Source organism: Triticum aestivum, chromosome 2D (assembly GCF_018294505.1).
Source record: "Triticum aestivum cultivar Chinese Spring chromosome 2D, IWGSC CS RefSeq v2.1, whole genome shotgun sequence".
Taxonomy (NCBI): Eukaryota; Viridiplantae; Streptophyta; class Magnoliopsida; order Poales; family Poaceae; genus Triticum; species Triticum aestivum.
Window position 1 is genome coordinate 484567463 of NC_057799.1, and position 16103 is coordinate 484583565.

The 16103-nt window shown below is 48.6% G+C and overlaps 1 protein-coding gene and 2 long non-coding RNA genes across 5 annotated transcripts; 2 read left to right on the forward strand and 1 right to left on the reverse strand.

Annotated features, from left to right (window-relative positions):
• Positions 1–221: 221 nt before the first annotated feature.
• On the reverse strand, positions 222–2861 carry LOC123049657 (wall-associated receptor kinase 5-like). The gene is made up of 4 exons (XM_044472554.1): positions 2835–2861; positions 1873–2767; positions 1579–1722; positions 222–1237 (listed from the first exon to the last, which is right to left on the reverse strand). Exons 1-4 carry the CDS (start codon positions 2859–2861, stop codon positions 222–224), a joined length of 2082 nt encoding a protein of 693 aa, XP_044328489.1.
• A 656-nt stretch (positions 2862–3517) lies between these two features.
• LOC123049658 (uncharacterized) lies at positions 3518–5369 on the forward strand. 2 transcript variants are annotated; one of them, XR_006423627.1, is made up of 4 exons: positions 3518–3650; positions 3778–3968; positions 4061–4219; positions 4410–5369. It is a non-coding gene; the product is annotated as an uncharacterized lncRNA (long non-coding RNA). The 2 variants fall into 2 exon arrangements; XR_006423626.1 differs by having other exon boundaries at positions 4070–4219; positions 4410–5368.
• An 815-nt stretch (positions 5370–6184) lies between these two features.
• Positions 6185–8049, forward strand: LOC123049659 (uncharacterized). 2 transcript variants are annotated; one of them, XR_006423629.1, is made up of 4 exons: positions 6185–6359; positions 6488–6678; positions 6771–7051; positions 7137–8049. It is a non-coding gene; the product is annotated as an uncharacterized lncRNA (long non-coding RNA). The 2 variants fall into 2 exon arrangements; XR_006423628.1 differs by having other exon boundaries at positions 6780–7051.
• Positions 8050–16103: the final 8054 nt, after the last annotated feature.

Sequence of the window (16103 nt, forward strand, 5' to 3'; positions counted from 1 at the left end):
CACATGTCGAAGGATTTAAAAAATAATTCATAATTTACAACTTGTAAGAGATTGATTGTCTATTATAAAACTCACACACAATCAGATCAAATAGAAGCAACGCTAACCTCGGAATACAATAGACATGGTAACAAGGTTCAGAAGAAACATAAGTATTACATAAGAAGGAACATAAATATGTGCATGTAGTAGTTTTAATAGATCATTATGCATGTGTTAACTCACCTTGCATAATAGGAACTTCTTGGATTTATGGGTTGGTTCTCACTTTCACCCACAGGATACCCACTTAATTCTATGTCATACCCTCTAGTAGATTCTCGTCCAAGAAGGTTTTCTGCTTCCGGCTCAACATCGAGCCGTACCCAAGGATGCAGTGAAAGTTTCCTCAATCTGTTGAGCTCATCAGCGACCTCTTTCATAGATGGTCTGTTGTCACCACACATATCTAGGCATTTCTTAGCTAGGTCTGCAAGTCCTGCCAGCAACTCCTTGCTTTCTTGGACTTTAACGTGGCTAACCAGCACATCATTTAGGTTATTCTCCTTCATAGCAGACAAGAAAATCAATGCTAAGCTTCTTTGCTTCTCAGACCCCTCGAGCTTTAGTGGCAACTGACCCGTGAGAATTTCTAAAAGGATAACTCCAAAGCTGTACACATCACTTTTGTCCGTTAACTGGCATGTTTGCATGTATTCGGGATCAAGGTAACCACAAGTACCTTTAACCATTGTGATAAACTGCTCTTTGTCAGATGGGGCTAGTATGGAGGCTCCAAAGTCTGACACTTTGGCCATATAGTTATCATCAAGCAAGATGTTGGAAGTTTTCACATCACCATGAATTATTGGGGGAGATGCAAATGAATGGAGGAAGCTAAGTCCTTCAGCTGCTTCATGAGCAATCCTTAAGAGAGTACTAAAGGATATTTGCAATGCATGGTTCTTGCCATGGATAAGCTCGAACAGTGTATCGTTTAGGACAAATTCATATACTAGAATCGGAACTTCCACCTCAAGACAACAACCCAAGAGCTTGACAACATGCTTGTGATTGATTTGAGATAAAATGAGCATCTCTTGGCCGAATTCCTTCTTTTGCCTTTCATCAACCACTGCACATCTTTTAATTGCCACTGGCATGTTGTTTATTATCCCTTTATAGACCGTCCCATGGCCTCCTTTTCCAAGTATTCTGCTACTATTGAAGTTGTCGGTGGCACGTATGAGTTGAGCTTCTGAAAATATAGTAAAAGCAAGACCTTGCTCTGATTTCATCCTATCAAACAAAATCAAGCCTCCATGCTGGCGAAAATACTCCTGCTTAACTTTGTTAAGTTTTTCCGTTTGAATTATCCTCTGTCCCCAGAAGACAATGATCATGATGATAACCATTACGCCAAATAATCCCATTATAACTCCTGATGACGTCATTAGATGAGACAATTATTTTTTAGACTAGGGAGAGGGACACTATAAAACATAGTTGGTGTACATTAGCTAAGATTAGATGCATGGTTATCAAAAGTGTCATAAAGTTAATGATCTAGCTAGATGATCACATTTATTTGGGTGTTACCTATTATTAAGCCGGTATTAGGGTTGCATGTATTGCTTTCTTTGACATATTTTTTTCCAAGTCGACAAGAACACCGGTATTCTCCAACGATATTGTGACAATAGCCATCTGAAGGGCATGGGCCGTGACTGCATTCATTAACATCTGCAAATAATTAGCAAAACAAAATATTATAGTTGTAAGTAAGAAACATAATATTATAGTTGTAAGCAATGTAAAGGGACCCCTACATCCAAGGTGCAGTTTGATGGTTATTATTGCATATATACACTGACACTCGATGTTAATCCATACCTTTGCATCCGTCTTGAAGATAAGGGTTGCCTTCATAACCATTGGTGCAATTGCACGTGTACCCTTGATCATTGGTGGAATCCACACAGTCGCTGTTGCTACTAAGGCATGCGTAAGTGCCCGTGTTATTCTGTTTTGCAACATCACATGACTTCACATCTCTCACAGCCCAATCAAGAATCATAGGCACTCGCCCATTGTATGTGTCATTGAACTTGTTGGTATTTATGTACGTAGTATTGAACCTGAATGTCGCTGCCTCCATCAGTACCGCATAGCTGCAAGGGTTGAACTCCCATATTTCACTTGTGTTGACCCCTTTCAAGAAGGTTGTGTCGTAGTAGTACATCCTCTTTGGGATCGCAGTTTGGGAGCAGCCCATGCCAGAGCAGGATCCGTCTGCTAAGTCTGACAAGTTGCGGCACGTTGCGACGCCCAAGCCCTGATAGCCAGTGCCATTGTAGTCGGATATAAATGCGAGGGCGTTGCACCCGATGACGGTGAACTTGTTCTGAACGTCAGAGAGCCGGTAGAGGGAGGAAGGTCGACCTACATAGCCGTCGTAACGGCCGAAAAACTTCATGCTCGTTGTGGAGGCATTGTAACAGTAGGCCGTGATGTAATTGAACACCCGCAGCGTGCCATGAGTCAAGGAAATGTCCAGAACCTCAAAGTCACCTTTAAATGGTCTGGAGACGCCATCTTGGACCTTGCAACTGATGTTGAAGCCTACTGAGAGTGAGCAGTTCGCACCGATACCGAACGGATACGGTATCTCAACAGTACCACACTGCCTTGGGCAATCTGAACTAGGAACCGCAATTCCAGGTGCATACTGTGCTACAAGCAATACGAGACCGAGGCAAAGCTTCAAGAACACTTGCATACTCTTCGGCTGGAGAACAAATAAATATGACACCGTCAACTAATCCTTTAAAAAATGAAAAGAAAATTTGTTGTACTTCATCCATTCCCTTATACAAGGTCATTATGAAAAATACATTTTGCATCTATACAAGGCCACAATCAGTAACCAAGACAAAAATAAATGATGTTTTCTCGTACTACCAACATGTTTAGTACTTGCATGCATGTAGCCACAATGACACTCGGCTATTTCCTGCTCATTCTTTCCTTGCATGCAAGCGGCGTATTAATGATCCCGGATAACGAAAAGAAAAGTTAGCTTGCAAAACAGTCACTAAATTTTACTTGATACCTGTAATCTGAATTTGTGGCCTTGTATAAGGAAATGAAGTGAGTATGAAAAATGGAGGCCATGTGGTTGGTTAAATTTGGGGATTACTCTACATGAATATAGGCATATAAAAAATAAGCAGCGATTCGGTGCTCGAGCTCATATGCTCCCGAAATCGCTAGCGTCCGCTGCTGCGTTGGGATCCTAGAAAATAGGTTTGCTGTGTCAGAGTCTGAGTGCAGGAAAATTAGGATACTGCGCGTATACGTGCGGGAACAGTGCGCGCTGGCGGGCCCTGGTAGTAGCGGTGGACACCCGTCAGCCCTGTTCCGTTCCTGGTCCGTGTACCAGGAGGCCGATGGTGTGTTGTGCCCTGGCCCGGATTGTTAGTCCAGTACGTCACCGGGAAACCTGGGCCGTTTTTAGTCGTAAATGTACCGCGGGTCTGGGAATTGAAAATTCTGTGGACAGTTCTAGTGGGTCAGGAAGACTTGCGAACCCTCGTTCCCCTGCTCTCGGCGGCGTCTTGTGCGGCAACGGCAGAGGAGCGGCTAGAGTTCCTGTTGGATCCCGTCGACCGGTGAGTTCCTCGCTTATCCATGCTCCTTTTCCGTAGATTGGTTCCAGGGGCGCTTCAGTGTTCGTAGACCAGGCCGGTGGAGCACCTCTGACATCCCGGGCGATTGACAGCGTTTGCGACCTTGCAGGTTTCCCTTGAGCGACTAATCAGCTGCTACGGTGGCTGATTTGAATGTCGGGTCCGGGTGCGGGCAAGCTGAGGGTGCCGGGAGCCCGGCGAGGGTTGGAGGAGAGGGGCGATGAAGAAATAATGTATCTACAATCAGGTCGGCACAGTCGACTAACAGGAAGAATCCTGAAGCACGCGGCTGACTAAAAGGTAGTAATATATTGATCAGTTGTTTGGTTAAAACTCCACATTGCCTTTGGGCCATGAACTGGGCTGCTGTTTTGTGCTAAATCCATAATTAGTGGATGCAGACATATGTGCGTGGTTGTGGGTGATGGTGGTATATGCACTGAAAAATAGAAAATCTGAAGCGACTCCTTACATAATTCGAGGTTGAGGCTCAGTATTGCACCACCTGACAGGGCACCCTGCGCATCGAGGATTGAGTTTTGATTCACTTGGTGAGGCATACGACTTTTACAACTTGTATTCTTGGGAGATTGGCTTTGGGATTAGGTATGGCAAAAGCAGATCGAACGCTGAGAGCATGAAGTTGATGCAGGAAATTATTTGTGGCACTGCTGTTGTCTTGTTAAATTTCTTCTGATTGCTGAGTCGAAGGCTTGTACTGACTGGAGCCTTCTTTGGCAGCTGAATGTGTGTGTTGCAGGGGAAGCCGGAAGCGGAGAATAGCAGTTCGTGCGGTACATACAGAAGAATGCGAAGGAGAGCCTGAGCCCTCTGTACACGAAGTGAAAGTGCAAACCACATGTTGAAGGGTTATATGCCACCTGCTATCCCGATGCACTTTTTTGTGAGGCAGTATATGAGGCTCCAGATTGAACGTGAGAGGGAGGAAAGCTACGAAGAGTAGAGGACTAATTGTCAGAAAAACTGATGTGTCTGTTCGTTGTTCACCGTTGCTGATTAATTTTCAATTTTTCATTGTCAGTAAAACTGATGTGTGTTGGTGGTGGCAGGGAGGTGTCGTGAGGAGAACAAATCTAGCAATAGAGCAGCATGCAAGCAAAGTGTGCACTCATGCTATGTTTTGGAGCCCCGTCCAAAGGTAGCCCTAGTTTGGAGGCCCAGGAAGGTAGTGTCGGGGCGTCCGTCAGCATGAATGCGCTTCAAGGACTAGCACCACTGGAGTAGCAGAGGGGTGTAGGGAGGCCGTCGAAGAGCCGGGGAGAAATCACCACACGAGGCTCTGAGCAAGTGTACCAAGTTTTGCAGCATCTGCCCCCGTGAAGGCCACAATCGGACTTACATGTCCTGATCGTGGAGATGCACCTAAACAGCCCCGCAAGCCCGGAAAGTGCAAGAACTATTGAATGGAAGGGCGACGCAGGAACACGTGCACACGCCCACTGGTTGGTGCACAGATGTAGTCCAGAAGATTTAAAATTTCGTGTGTAATGTGCGATTCAAGGATTTTCTGGTGTGTGCTGTGAGCCATGCTCCAGGCTTGTTCCTCCGGTGCTTATTAATTTTAGTGTTGTTGTATTGCATAGTGCTGTACTGTAAGTCAGCAACTCAGCACAACTTCAGAATTATGATAGAAAAATGTTGGGCGTCCTATCTACATTTTCGAGGCTGTTGCATTGTTGGTGTGCGTCCCAGAAAATATTTTGTGCGAGACGGGCTTGATGAAGCATGTCGTGGGTGCCAGTGATGAGATTCAACTGCGTTTCGTTTTCGTTGTTCCATTGCTTTGTCAGGATGAAGACTGTGTTTGTAACACAACATTTGCAGGTCTCGGGCAGCTTCAGTACGGGGTCTACAGCTGACGCACGGAGCACGACGGCGGCGCAGGTTGAATCTGCAGTGGCTGCGGAGGAGGTATGAATCATAGCATCGGCGAGAGCCAGTTTTTCATCAGAAAGGTCCGCTGAGTTGGTGCGGATGGAGGTTCGTTCGAGGGGACGGCTCGGGATGGCTCGGGAAGAATGGTGGGCCGTGCGCCGAAAGCCTGATCCGCCCGCTGGACGATGCCTCCGTCACAATGAATGCGCCCAGGCCCACCAAAACTTTAGACGAAATACCTACTCGAATACAGCTACGAATACATCACGGGCGCTGATCCAAATGCGAGTTGGCGGCTGAGATTTCGGGAGCAGCTAAGCCTGGGCTCAGAATCGAATATCCCTAAATAGGAAGCAGCGATTCGGTGCTCGAGCTCATATGCTCCCGAAACCGCTAGCGTCCGCTGCTGCGTTGGGATCCTAGAAAATAGGTTTGCCGTGTCAGAGTCTGAGCGCAGGAAAATTAGGATACTGCGTGTATACGTGCGGGAACAGTGCACGCTGGCGGGCCCTGGTAGTAGCGGTGGACACCCGTCAGCCCTGTTCCGTTCCTGGTCCGTGTACCAGGAGGCCGATGGTGTGTTGTGCCCTGGCCCGGATTGTTAGTCCAGTACGTCAGCGGGAAACCTGAGCCGTTTTTAGTCGTAAATGTACCACGGGTCTGGGAATAGAAAATTCTGTGGACAGTTCTAGTGGGTCAGGAAGACTTGCGAACCCTCGTTCCCCTGCTCTCGGCGGCGGCTTGTGCGGCAACGGCAGAGGAGCGGCTAGAGTTCCTGTTGGATCCCGTCGACCGGTGAGTTCCTCGCTTATCCATGCTCCTTTTTCCATAGATTGGTTCCAGGGGCGCTTCAGTGTTCGTAGACCAGGCCGGTGGAGCACCTCTGACATCCCGGGCGATTGACAGCGGTTGCGACCTTGCAGGTTTCCCTTGAGCGACTAATCAGCTGCTACGGTGGCTGATTTGAATGTCGGGTCCGGGTGCGGGCAAGCTGAGGGTGCCGGGAGCCCGGCGAGGGTTGGAGGAGAGGGGCGATGAAGAAATAATGTATCTACAATCAGGTCGGCACAGTCGACTAACAGGAAGAATCCTGAAGCACGCGGCTGACTAAAAGGTAGTAATATATTGATCAGTTGTTTGGTTAAAACTGCACATTGCCTTTGGGCCATGAACTGGGCTGCTGTTTTGTGCTAAATCAGTAATTAGTGGATGCAGACATATGTGCGTGGTTGTGGGTGATGGTGGTATATGCACTGAAAAATAGAAAATCTGAAGCGACTCCTTACATAATTCGAGGTTGAGGCTCAGTATTGCACCACCTGACAGGGCACCCTGCGCACCGAGGATTGAGTTTTGATTCACTTGGTGAGGCATACGACTTTTACAACTTGTATTGTTGGGAGATTGGCTTTGGGATTAGGTATGGCAAAAGCAGATCGAACGCTGAGAGGATGAAGTTGATGCAGGAAATTATTTGTGGCTGCTCGGTGAGTATTGCACTGTTGTTGTCTTGTTAAATTTCTTCTGATTGCTGAGTCGAAGGCTTGTACTGACTGGAGCCTTCTTTGGCAGCTGAATGTGTGTGTTGCAGGGGAAGCCGGAAGCGAAGAATAGCAGTTCGTGCGGTACATACAGAAGAATGCGAAGGAGAGCCTGGGCCCTCTGTACACGAAGTGAAAGTGCAAACCACATGTTGAAGGGTTATATGCCACCTGCTAGCCCGATGCACTTTTTTGTGAGGCAGTATATGAGGCTCCAGATTGAACGTGAGAGGGAGGAAAGCTACGAAGAGTAGATGACTAATTGTCAGAAAAACTGATGTGTCTGTTCGTTGTTCACCGTTGCTGATTAATTTTCAATTTTTCATTGTCAGTAAAACTGATATGTGTTGGTGGTGGCAGGGAGGTGTCGTGAGGAGAACAAATCTAGCAATAGAGCAGCATGCAAGCAAAGTGTGCACTCATGCTATGTTTTGGAGCCCCGTCCAAAGGTAGCCCTAGTTTGGAGGCCCAGGAAGGTAGTGTCGGGGCGTCCGTCAGCATGAATGCGCTTCAAGGACTAGCACTGTAGGGAGGCCGTCGAACAGCCGGGGAGAAATCATCACACGAGGGTCTGAGCAAGTGTACCAGGTTTTGCAGCATCTGCCCCGCGAAGGCCACAATCGGACTGACATGTCCTGGTCGTGGAGATGCACCTAAACAGCCCCGCAAGCCCGGAAAGTGCAAGAACTATTGAATGGAAGAGTGACGCAGGAACACGTGCACACGCCCACTGGTTGGTGCACAGATGTAGTCCAGAAGATTTAAAATTTCGTGTGTAATGTGCGATTTGAGGATTTTCTGGTGTGTGCTGTGAGCCATGCTCCAGACTTGTTCCTTCGGTGCTTATTAATTTTAGTGTTGTTGTATTGCATAGTGCTGTACTGTAAGTCAACAACTCAGCAGAACTTCAGAATTATGATAGAAAAAATGTTGGGTGTCGTATCTACATTTTCGAAGTTGTTGCATTGTTGGTGTGCGTCCCAGAAAATATTTTGTGCGAGACGGGCTTGATGAAGCATGTCGTGGGTGCCAGTGATGAGATTCAGCTGTGTTTCGTTTTCGTTGTTCCATTGCTTTGTCAGGATGAAGACTGTGTTTGTAACACAACATTTGCAGGTCTCGGGCAGCTTCAGTACGAGGTCTACAGCAGACGCATGGAGCACGACGGCGGCGCAGGTTGAATCTGCAGTGGCTACGGAGGAGGTATGAATCATAGCATCGGCGAGAGCCAGTTTTTCATCAGAAAGGTCTGCTGAGTTGGTGCGGATGGAGGTTCGTTCAAGGGGACGGCTCGGGATGGCTCGGGAAGAATGGTGGGCCGTGCGCCGATAGCCTGATCCGCCCGCTGGACGATGCCTCTGTCACAATGAATGCGCCCATGCCCACCAAAATTTCAGACGAAATACCTACTGGAATACAGCTACGAATACATCGCGGGCGCTGATCCAAATGCGAGTTGGCGGCTGAGATTTTGGGAGCAGCTAAGCCTGGGCTCAGAATCGAATATCCCTAAATAGAACTAATATCCAGAGGTGAAAGAATGGAAATATTTTGCTCTATAAGTCTGCACAAACTAGGATGTGCTATCAAAGCAAGAACAGATTCAACCAATCGAACTTGGCTTTCAACAACCAATCCAAAGATAAACAAGAACTGAAAGCTTGTAAAAGATAATCTGTAGAAACATATTGATATGTAAATTCACCTCCAACATATCTCGAGGCATTTAGTTTTGCTTCATGATCTTCAGGCAGAGAGGCGAGAGCACCAATACGAGTTTGGAGCTTGCTTCCGTAGTTGTGTTCTGAAGACAGAGGGAGGCCAACACCTCGAGTTTCTATATACACACGGAGAGCTCTGGACGTTAACTGCCGATCCATCGGGAAATAGTCAAACTAAGCACAGCAACATGGCCACAGCCCACATGGTAGACTTCGTTATTTCCCTCGTGAGATTAAACGGAGCAGGCTCGCGGTAATTTTTTTTTGTAAATTACTATATTCCATTCCCCCAGCAAAGAAACATCTGTGACTCTTTCTTTTAACAAACGGGAATTGGTTCCCTCGAAGAAACAAACGAACAAACGGGGAACTGGTCAACTAACACCCACACACATCGTAATTTCAGTCTAATATACTGGACACTTTGTTTGAGCAGGGTGCACCTGCAATTCACGCTCACGCCGCGCCAAATCCTCCTACACGCGTTCGATGGATTAGCTGTTGGACACAAGTCCTATGTTCCGGAACATCCAATGTTTCCCACCTTCCATAGGCTCCACACGGAGTTGATTACAGCCGAAACACATCGAGGAAAACGACCCCAAGCACCGAGTCACAAAAGCAAATTGAGGTAATTGCATACACCGAGTACATACCGCGTGTCGGCTTTCCTCGTCTCCGAAGACCTACTTGCCGCCGGAAAGCAAGGGAAACCGTGAATCAACGTCAAAGTAAAGTTTAAGGCCAGCGCTAGGCGCCGGCGCGCCGGTCGAAACTTTCGGCCGGTCTAGCCCAGGCCGTTGGATTTAAGCCGTGTGATCGTTGGATCCGGACAAAAAAAAACAAACAAATCGCCCCAGCTTCTTCTTCCTTCCTCCGCGTACGCATCTAGCCGCCATGGATGAGCGAGGCCCCCGACTCGAAGCACCACCCGGCTTGGCCGCCCCCAACGCCGGTCACCGCCCTCGCCACCGGTTGCTGCCCTCGCCGTAGGTTGCCTCCTTCGCACGCGCGTCACTGCTCCTCCCAACCATCTCACTCGTTCGCAGCTTCCGTCGTGGTCAGATCCCTCGCCAAACTTGGCCATGGCTGACACGGAGCCTCCGTCGGCAGCGGTTGAAGCTCCCCGCCCCCGTGGTTGCAGCATCTGGTGCACCACCCCCTCCGTCCTCGCCGTCGAGCTCGCCGCAGGCGTCGCCGTCTCTGTTGGCCTCCATCGACATGCATCGTACCTACAGAATTCCAGTGGTTGATTGAAGCAAAATCAAACAACGCTTCCAGCAAAACCAAACTTAGGTTCCAGCAAAAACGACATGAAACATTTGAGAGCTCTGCAGTCGATGAAGCAAAAAATTACATCTGTTCCAGCAAAACAATACATCGGTTCCAGCAAAAACAAAAATTTTGGTTCTGTAAAAAAGAAAAAAAATCAGCAAAAACGGCCACCCCCTTCTTGCAGCTCCCCTGGTCACCGGTTGTAGCTCCGGCGTACATGGTTGCAACTCCCGGTGTTTGAACGACGTTGGATGCAGCCCTCCTCCCCACTGGATGCAGCTTCCTCCGGCGAGGTGTCAACCTTGCAGCACATCCACCAGCTGGTTCCAGCAAATCGGGACACCGCTTCCAGCAAAAATGAAAAAAGTTCATCAAATCAAATGAGGATGGTAGCAAAAAAGAAAAGGGTTGTAGCAAAAATAATGAGTGGATCCAGCAAATAAAAAATCTGGTTCCACCAACCCTCCGGCTCCAGCACAGACTCGTCGCTGCCATGGCCGATTGCAGCTTGGTCATGGTGAACTAACGAAGCCCTGGCTATGGTTACCATGGAGAGGGCGTTCGTCCAGTTGCCGGCGAACAAGGCGACGAGCGCACCCCTGGCTGTCGGCGGCCATGGAGAGGGGTGAATCCGGCGCCGGTGATCCGCGCATGATTCAAAACGAGGAGCATCGAGTTGCCGGCAGCTATGGCGACGAGCGCGCCCGGGATGCGAGTGGATGGGGAGGAAGACGCGACTGAATAAGGAAGGAGATGAGCAACGAAGGGATAAGAAAAAGAAGCCACGCGTGTCGCGGGCGGTGCACGGGCCCCAACAGCCTCGCATTTGTTCCCCGTGTGTGGCTAAACAGACGCTTAGATCGCTAAAAACATCCAACGATCCGCGCGTGACCGGCCGAAACTTCGGCCGGTCCGCCGGCTACAAACATTTCCCAAAGTTTAATTAGCTGTACATCTGCATTGCAATTTCTGCACTTGGATGCATATGCAATCGGGTGAACAATAAGATCGGAATAAATATGAGAGAACATTGTCGAATGCTTTGTCAACATGCAAAATTTCGTGGTGAAATAAGGTCTGAGAAAAAAAAACGATGTTCCAAGAAGGACAATTATTGAAAGCATTTTGGGAGATCCCCACAAAAAATAAAGCATATTAGGACATTGATTTCTGTTTTTTACAGGTCTCCACGAATGCTTTTTCATCCCACGTAGTTAAAACATTCAACAATGTTTCTTACAATTTTTTTAAAAAAATTCTACTTTCAAAATTTTACTATTCATCTCAGGTGCATATGCACCCAGGAGCAGAACAAAACTTCCGCAAATATAAATGTAAGTGTATCTTCTCAAATATAAGGTGTTCACGACGAAGAACGGGCGCATGGATAAATGTTTATTGGCTCTACCTTTGTCCTAGTGTAGCCTTCATTAGAACCGAAGAGTTTGTGTTGTTTTGTTCTCGCCGATCGTCGTCTCCTGATACGGTGTATCGCTGTTTTCTGTTTCGGCCTATCTTGGTGTTGGTACAGCGATGATGGTGTCGGTTGTGCTTTAGTTTCAAATTTTACTTTTCATTATTATTTTCTGCTTTTTGGTCTTCTTTTCTGATACGGTGATGTAGTAACGCGTCGATGTGTTTTTCACACGGTTCTAACAATGTACAAGAATCGCACGTAATTCATATGACACTCGGACGTCACCTCAGATTAGTAGATGGACATGGGACAGGAATTTTATCCAAGTTCGGGCCCTCGCGTGGCGAGTAACAACCCTACCCTTGCTTGTCTGAGATTGTATGATATAGAGGTTACAAGGGATGTTCGGCAAGTTGTAGGTCAACTCGTCGAGTTGTGCATGGACGATATAGATGGGATGTTTAGATCGGATCTATTTTGTTCCTCTAATCTGACAGCTCTTTGGCTTCGGAGGTCTTCGCTTTTGGAGAGGCTGTCCATACCCATCGTGGTGGACGTCTATTTATTGGAGTCTTGGTCGGTTGCCTTGGTCGCCAGTGTCTTGCTCTCCTTCTCCTTTTCATCCTAGAGTTCTGAATGCCTTGAAGTTGTTTTTGTATGGAAATTCAGACGACACTGTTAGGAATGAGAAACTACATTCACCGGAGGGCCAAAGGCCAGTACATATACATGTGTACAATGGGGATAAACCGAAAAGGACTATACACATCTAACACCCCCCCTCAAACTCATGGTGGATCAATAACACTGAGTTTGGAGAAAAGAAAACTATGCTGCGCTCGAGTCTGTGCCTTCGTGAAGAAGTCCGCCAACTGTAACTTAGAGGGCACATAGTGAAGAGCGAGAGTCTGATCCTGCACGGCAGCATGCACAAAGTGGGCATCCACACCGATGTGCTTGGTGAGCTCATGCTTCACCGGGTCACGCGCAATACTGATAGAACCAGTACTATCTGACAATAAGGGAGTCAAGGTAGTAGCAGACACACCAAAATCCTCAAGTAACCACCGTAACCAGATCACCTCAGCCGTCAGCATAACCATGGCTCGCAACTCAGCCTCTGTACTCGAGCGAGAAACTGCAGTCTGTTTCTTTGTCTTCCACGCAATAAGAGAGCCACCAAGAAAGACACAGTAAGCAGACAACGAGCGGCGATCAGAGGGATCACTAGCCCAGGTAGCATCAGAGTAGGCCTGGAGCTCAAGAGAGCTGGAGCGGGGAAAGAAAAGGCGCTGAGAGAGCGTGCCACGAAGATATCGTAGAACACGGAGGAGATGACTATAGTGGACAGAGGTGGGGGCTGAAACGAACTGACTCAGGATATGGACATGATAGGAGATATCAGGACGCGTAACAGCAAGATAGACATGACTGCCAACAAGGTGACGATAGCGAGTGGGGTTAGGGAGAGGGTCACCATCAGAGGCACGAAGCTGAACGTTGAGCTCCATAGGAGTCACAACAGTGCGCTCATCACCAAGAGCAGCGCGAGCAAGAAGATCCTAAATATATTTTTCTTGGGAGATGTAGAAGCCATCAGAGGTCGAGGATCTCAATCCCAAGAAAATAGCAAAGTGGACCAAGATCAGTCATGAGGAACTGGTCGCGAAGGCGAGCCTTAACAAAGGCTATGTAGTCAGAGTTGTCACCAGTGATGATCATGTCATCAACATAGATAAGGAGAAGAGTCCGACCGCGAGGAGACGTGTGAACAAACAACGCGGGATCATGATCACTGGGCAAGAAACCAGCGGCAGTCACCACAGAGGCGAAGCGTTCAAACCAGGCGCGAGGGGCCTGTTTAAGACCATAGAGGGAGCGATGAAGTCTACAGACCATACCATCAGGAGCATAGTACCCCGGTGGTGGTTGCATATAAACCTCCTCACGCAACTCGCCATTAAGAAAAGTGTTCTGAACATAAAGTTGAGAGATAGACCAATGACGAACAGAAGCCACAGCAAGAAGAGTGCGAACAGTGGTCATGTGGGCCACAGGAGCGAATGTCTCATCATAATCGCGGCCCTGTTCCTGCTGAAAACCACGGGCCACAAGGCGCGCTTTGTAGCGCTCAAGAAAACCATCGGAGCGAGTCTTAATCTTGTAGACCCACTTGCAGGTGATGGGACGGACACCGGAAGGGAGGGAAACCAGATCCCATGTGCCAGAGCGCTCAAGAGCAGCAAGCTCTTCAGCCATCGCAAGCTGACATTCAGGCTGAGTCATGGCAGTCCGATAGGAAGTGGGCTCAGCAATAACAGAGAGACCGTACCGATCAGGAGAGTAGCGATCAGGCGGGGGGCGAGGCTGAGCACGGAGGTTATGAACCGGAGGAGGCGTGAAAGGAGGTACACCAGAGGTGGAAGGCGCGTCAGGGGAAACATCCTCAGAACGAGGGCGATGGACTGGAGATGATGGTGGAGAGGTGGAGGAGGAGGATGGGGAAGAGGGTGTCGGTGGTGAAGGAGAAGGAAGGAGAGGTGCAGGAGGAAGAGAGGAAACATGAGGAGGCACATAGCAGGGTGTATCAAGGAGAAGAAGAAAAGAAATATCGTCCATAGAGAAGCTTGAGGTAGAAGGGCGTGGGTAGTAAGAGCGAGACTCGTCAAAGGTCACATCACGCGAGATGCGCAAACGACGACCAACAGGATCCCAGCAGCGATAGCCCTTGTGCTCATCACTATAACCAAGGAAAACACACTCAACCGACTGAGCAGTCAGTTTGGTGCGTTCTCGCGGGGCAAGAAGGACATAGCAGACACATCCAAACATACGAAGAGCTGAGTAGTCAGGAGAACGACCAGTGAGACACTCCATAGGAATACCACCCTGCAGAGCAGTCGATGGCTGAATGTTGATGAGATAGGTGGATGCAGAAATAGCCTCAGCACAAAAATGGGGTGGGAGGGAAGCAGCAATCATCAGTGCACAAGACGTCTCAAGTAGATGACGATGCTTACGTTCGGCAACGCCATTCTGAGCATGCGCACCAGGACATGAGATCTGGGCAAGAGTACCCTGTTCCACAAGAAAACCACGCAACAGCTGGGAGATAAACTCACCAGCGGAGTCAGCACGAAAAGTACGAATGGGCGTGGAAAACTGAGTGTGAACCATGGCAGCAAAATGTTTGTATATAGAGAGAACCTCGCTACGAGATTTCATGAAGTAGGGCCAAGTGTAGCGAGAGAAATCATCAATAAACAAGATATAGTAGCGGTGACCACCTTTCGAATCAAAGGGGGCAGGACCCCATACATCAGAATGAACTAAGTCAAAAGGACGCTGAGATACCGACTCACTGGTAGGATAAGGTAACTGGGTCTGTTTGCCAAGTCTGCAGCCATTACAATGTAAAGAAACATCTCCAGATACAGACCCTAAGAGGCCCTGACGAACTAAAGAGGACAAGCGAGAGCCACATATGTGACCAAGGCGATGATGCCACTGCTGGAAGGACGCAGACGAAGAGGCAGCAAGAGCATGGGAGCTGGCAGAAGTGGTGGTAGCGGAAGGAACACAAAACCAATCAACCTCCCAAAGGCCCTCTGACTCACGGCACCGGGGGCCAGCACCAACCAAAACCTTGGTGCGACGATCCTGAATGGAGCAAGAGTCGGTATCAAGAATGACACGACAACCAGAATCAGTAAGTTGGGCAGCAGAAAAAAGATTCATGGTGAGGCGAGGAACATGTGAAACACTAGGAACAGAAAAAGATGGAGTGGAAATAAGACCACGACTAGGAACAGGAAGAGGTGTGCCATCAGCGGTAAGAACATTAACAAGCGAATCAAGAGGTCGGAGAGAAGACAGCACAGAAGAATCAGAAGACATATGAAAGGAGGCTCCAAAATCCAGAACCCATGAAGATGTACCTGACTGTGTAGATGCCTGCGGTGGTGGAGAAGTGGCTGCAATCACAGCAGCGGAACCGGTCGACGAAGAGCCTGAAGAAGCCAAGAGACGCTTGAGCCTCATAATGTCCTGGTCAGTGAGTGTGGGGTCGAGGAGGATCCAGGAGTCCCACTGGAAGAGGAGCGCTTCTAGTCTTGCTTCTTCTCACGGCAATCAGACTCTGGATGACCTGGCCGAGAGCAGTAGCCACAGAAGGTGTCACGACGCGACGGGCCCCTCTCAGCATAAGAAGGGCGACCCACCCCCCCTTAAGGAGTAGGCAGTGTTGGGGATCGTTGCAGAAATTAAAAAAATTCTACGCATCACCAAGATCAATCTATGGAGTTTACTAGCAATGAGAGGGGAGTGCATCTTCATGCCTTTGAAGATCGCGAGTCGGAAGCGTTGCATGAACGCGGATGAGGGAGTCGTACTCGTAGCGATTCAGATCGCGGTAGATTCCGATCCTAGCGCCGAACAACGGCACCTCCGCGTTCAACACACGTGCAGCCCAGTGACGTCTCCCGCACCATGATCCAGCAAGGACGAGGGAGAGGTTGAGGAAGAGGGCTCCAACAGCAGCACGACGGCGTGGTGGTGATGGAGCGGCAGTTCTCCGGCAGGGCTT

What these genes read in the sequence shown, in the direction of transcription:
- LOC123049657 (XM_044472554.1), bottom strand. Translation starts at nt 2,861, where the DNA reads ATGACCTTGTATAAGGGAATGGATGAA. An exon ending in TCTTCAAGACGGATGCAAAG is followed by an intron (nt 1,723 to 1,872) that starts GTATGGATTAAC and finishes AATTATTTGCAG; the next exon opens with ATGTTAATGAATGCAGTCAC. An exon ending in TAATACCGGCTTAATAATAG is followed by an intron (nt 1,238 to 1,578) that starts GTAACACCCAAA and finishes CTATATTTTCAG; the next exon opens with AAGCTCAACTCATACGTGCC.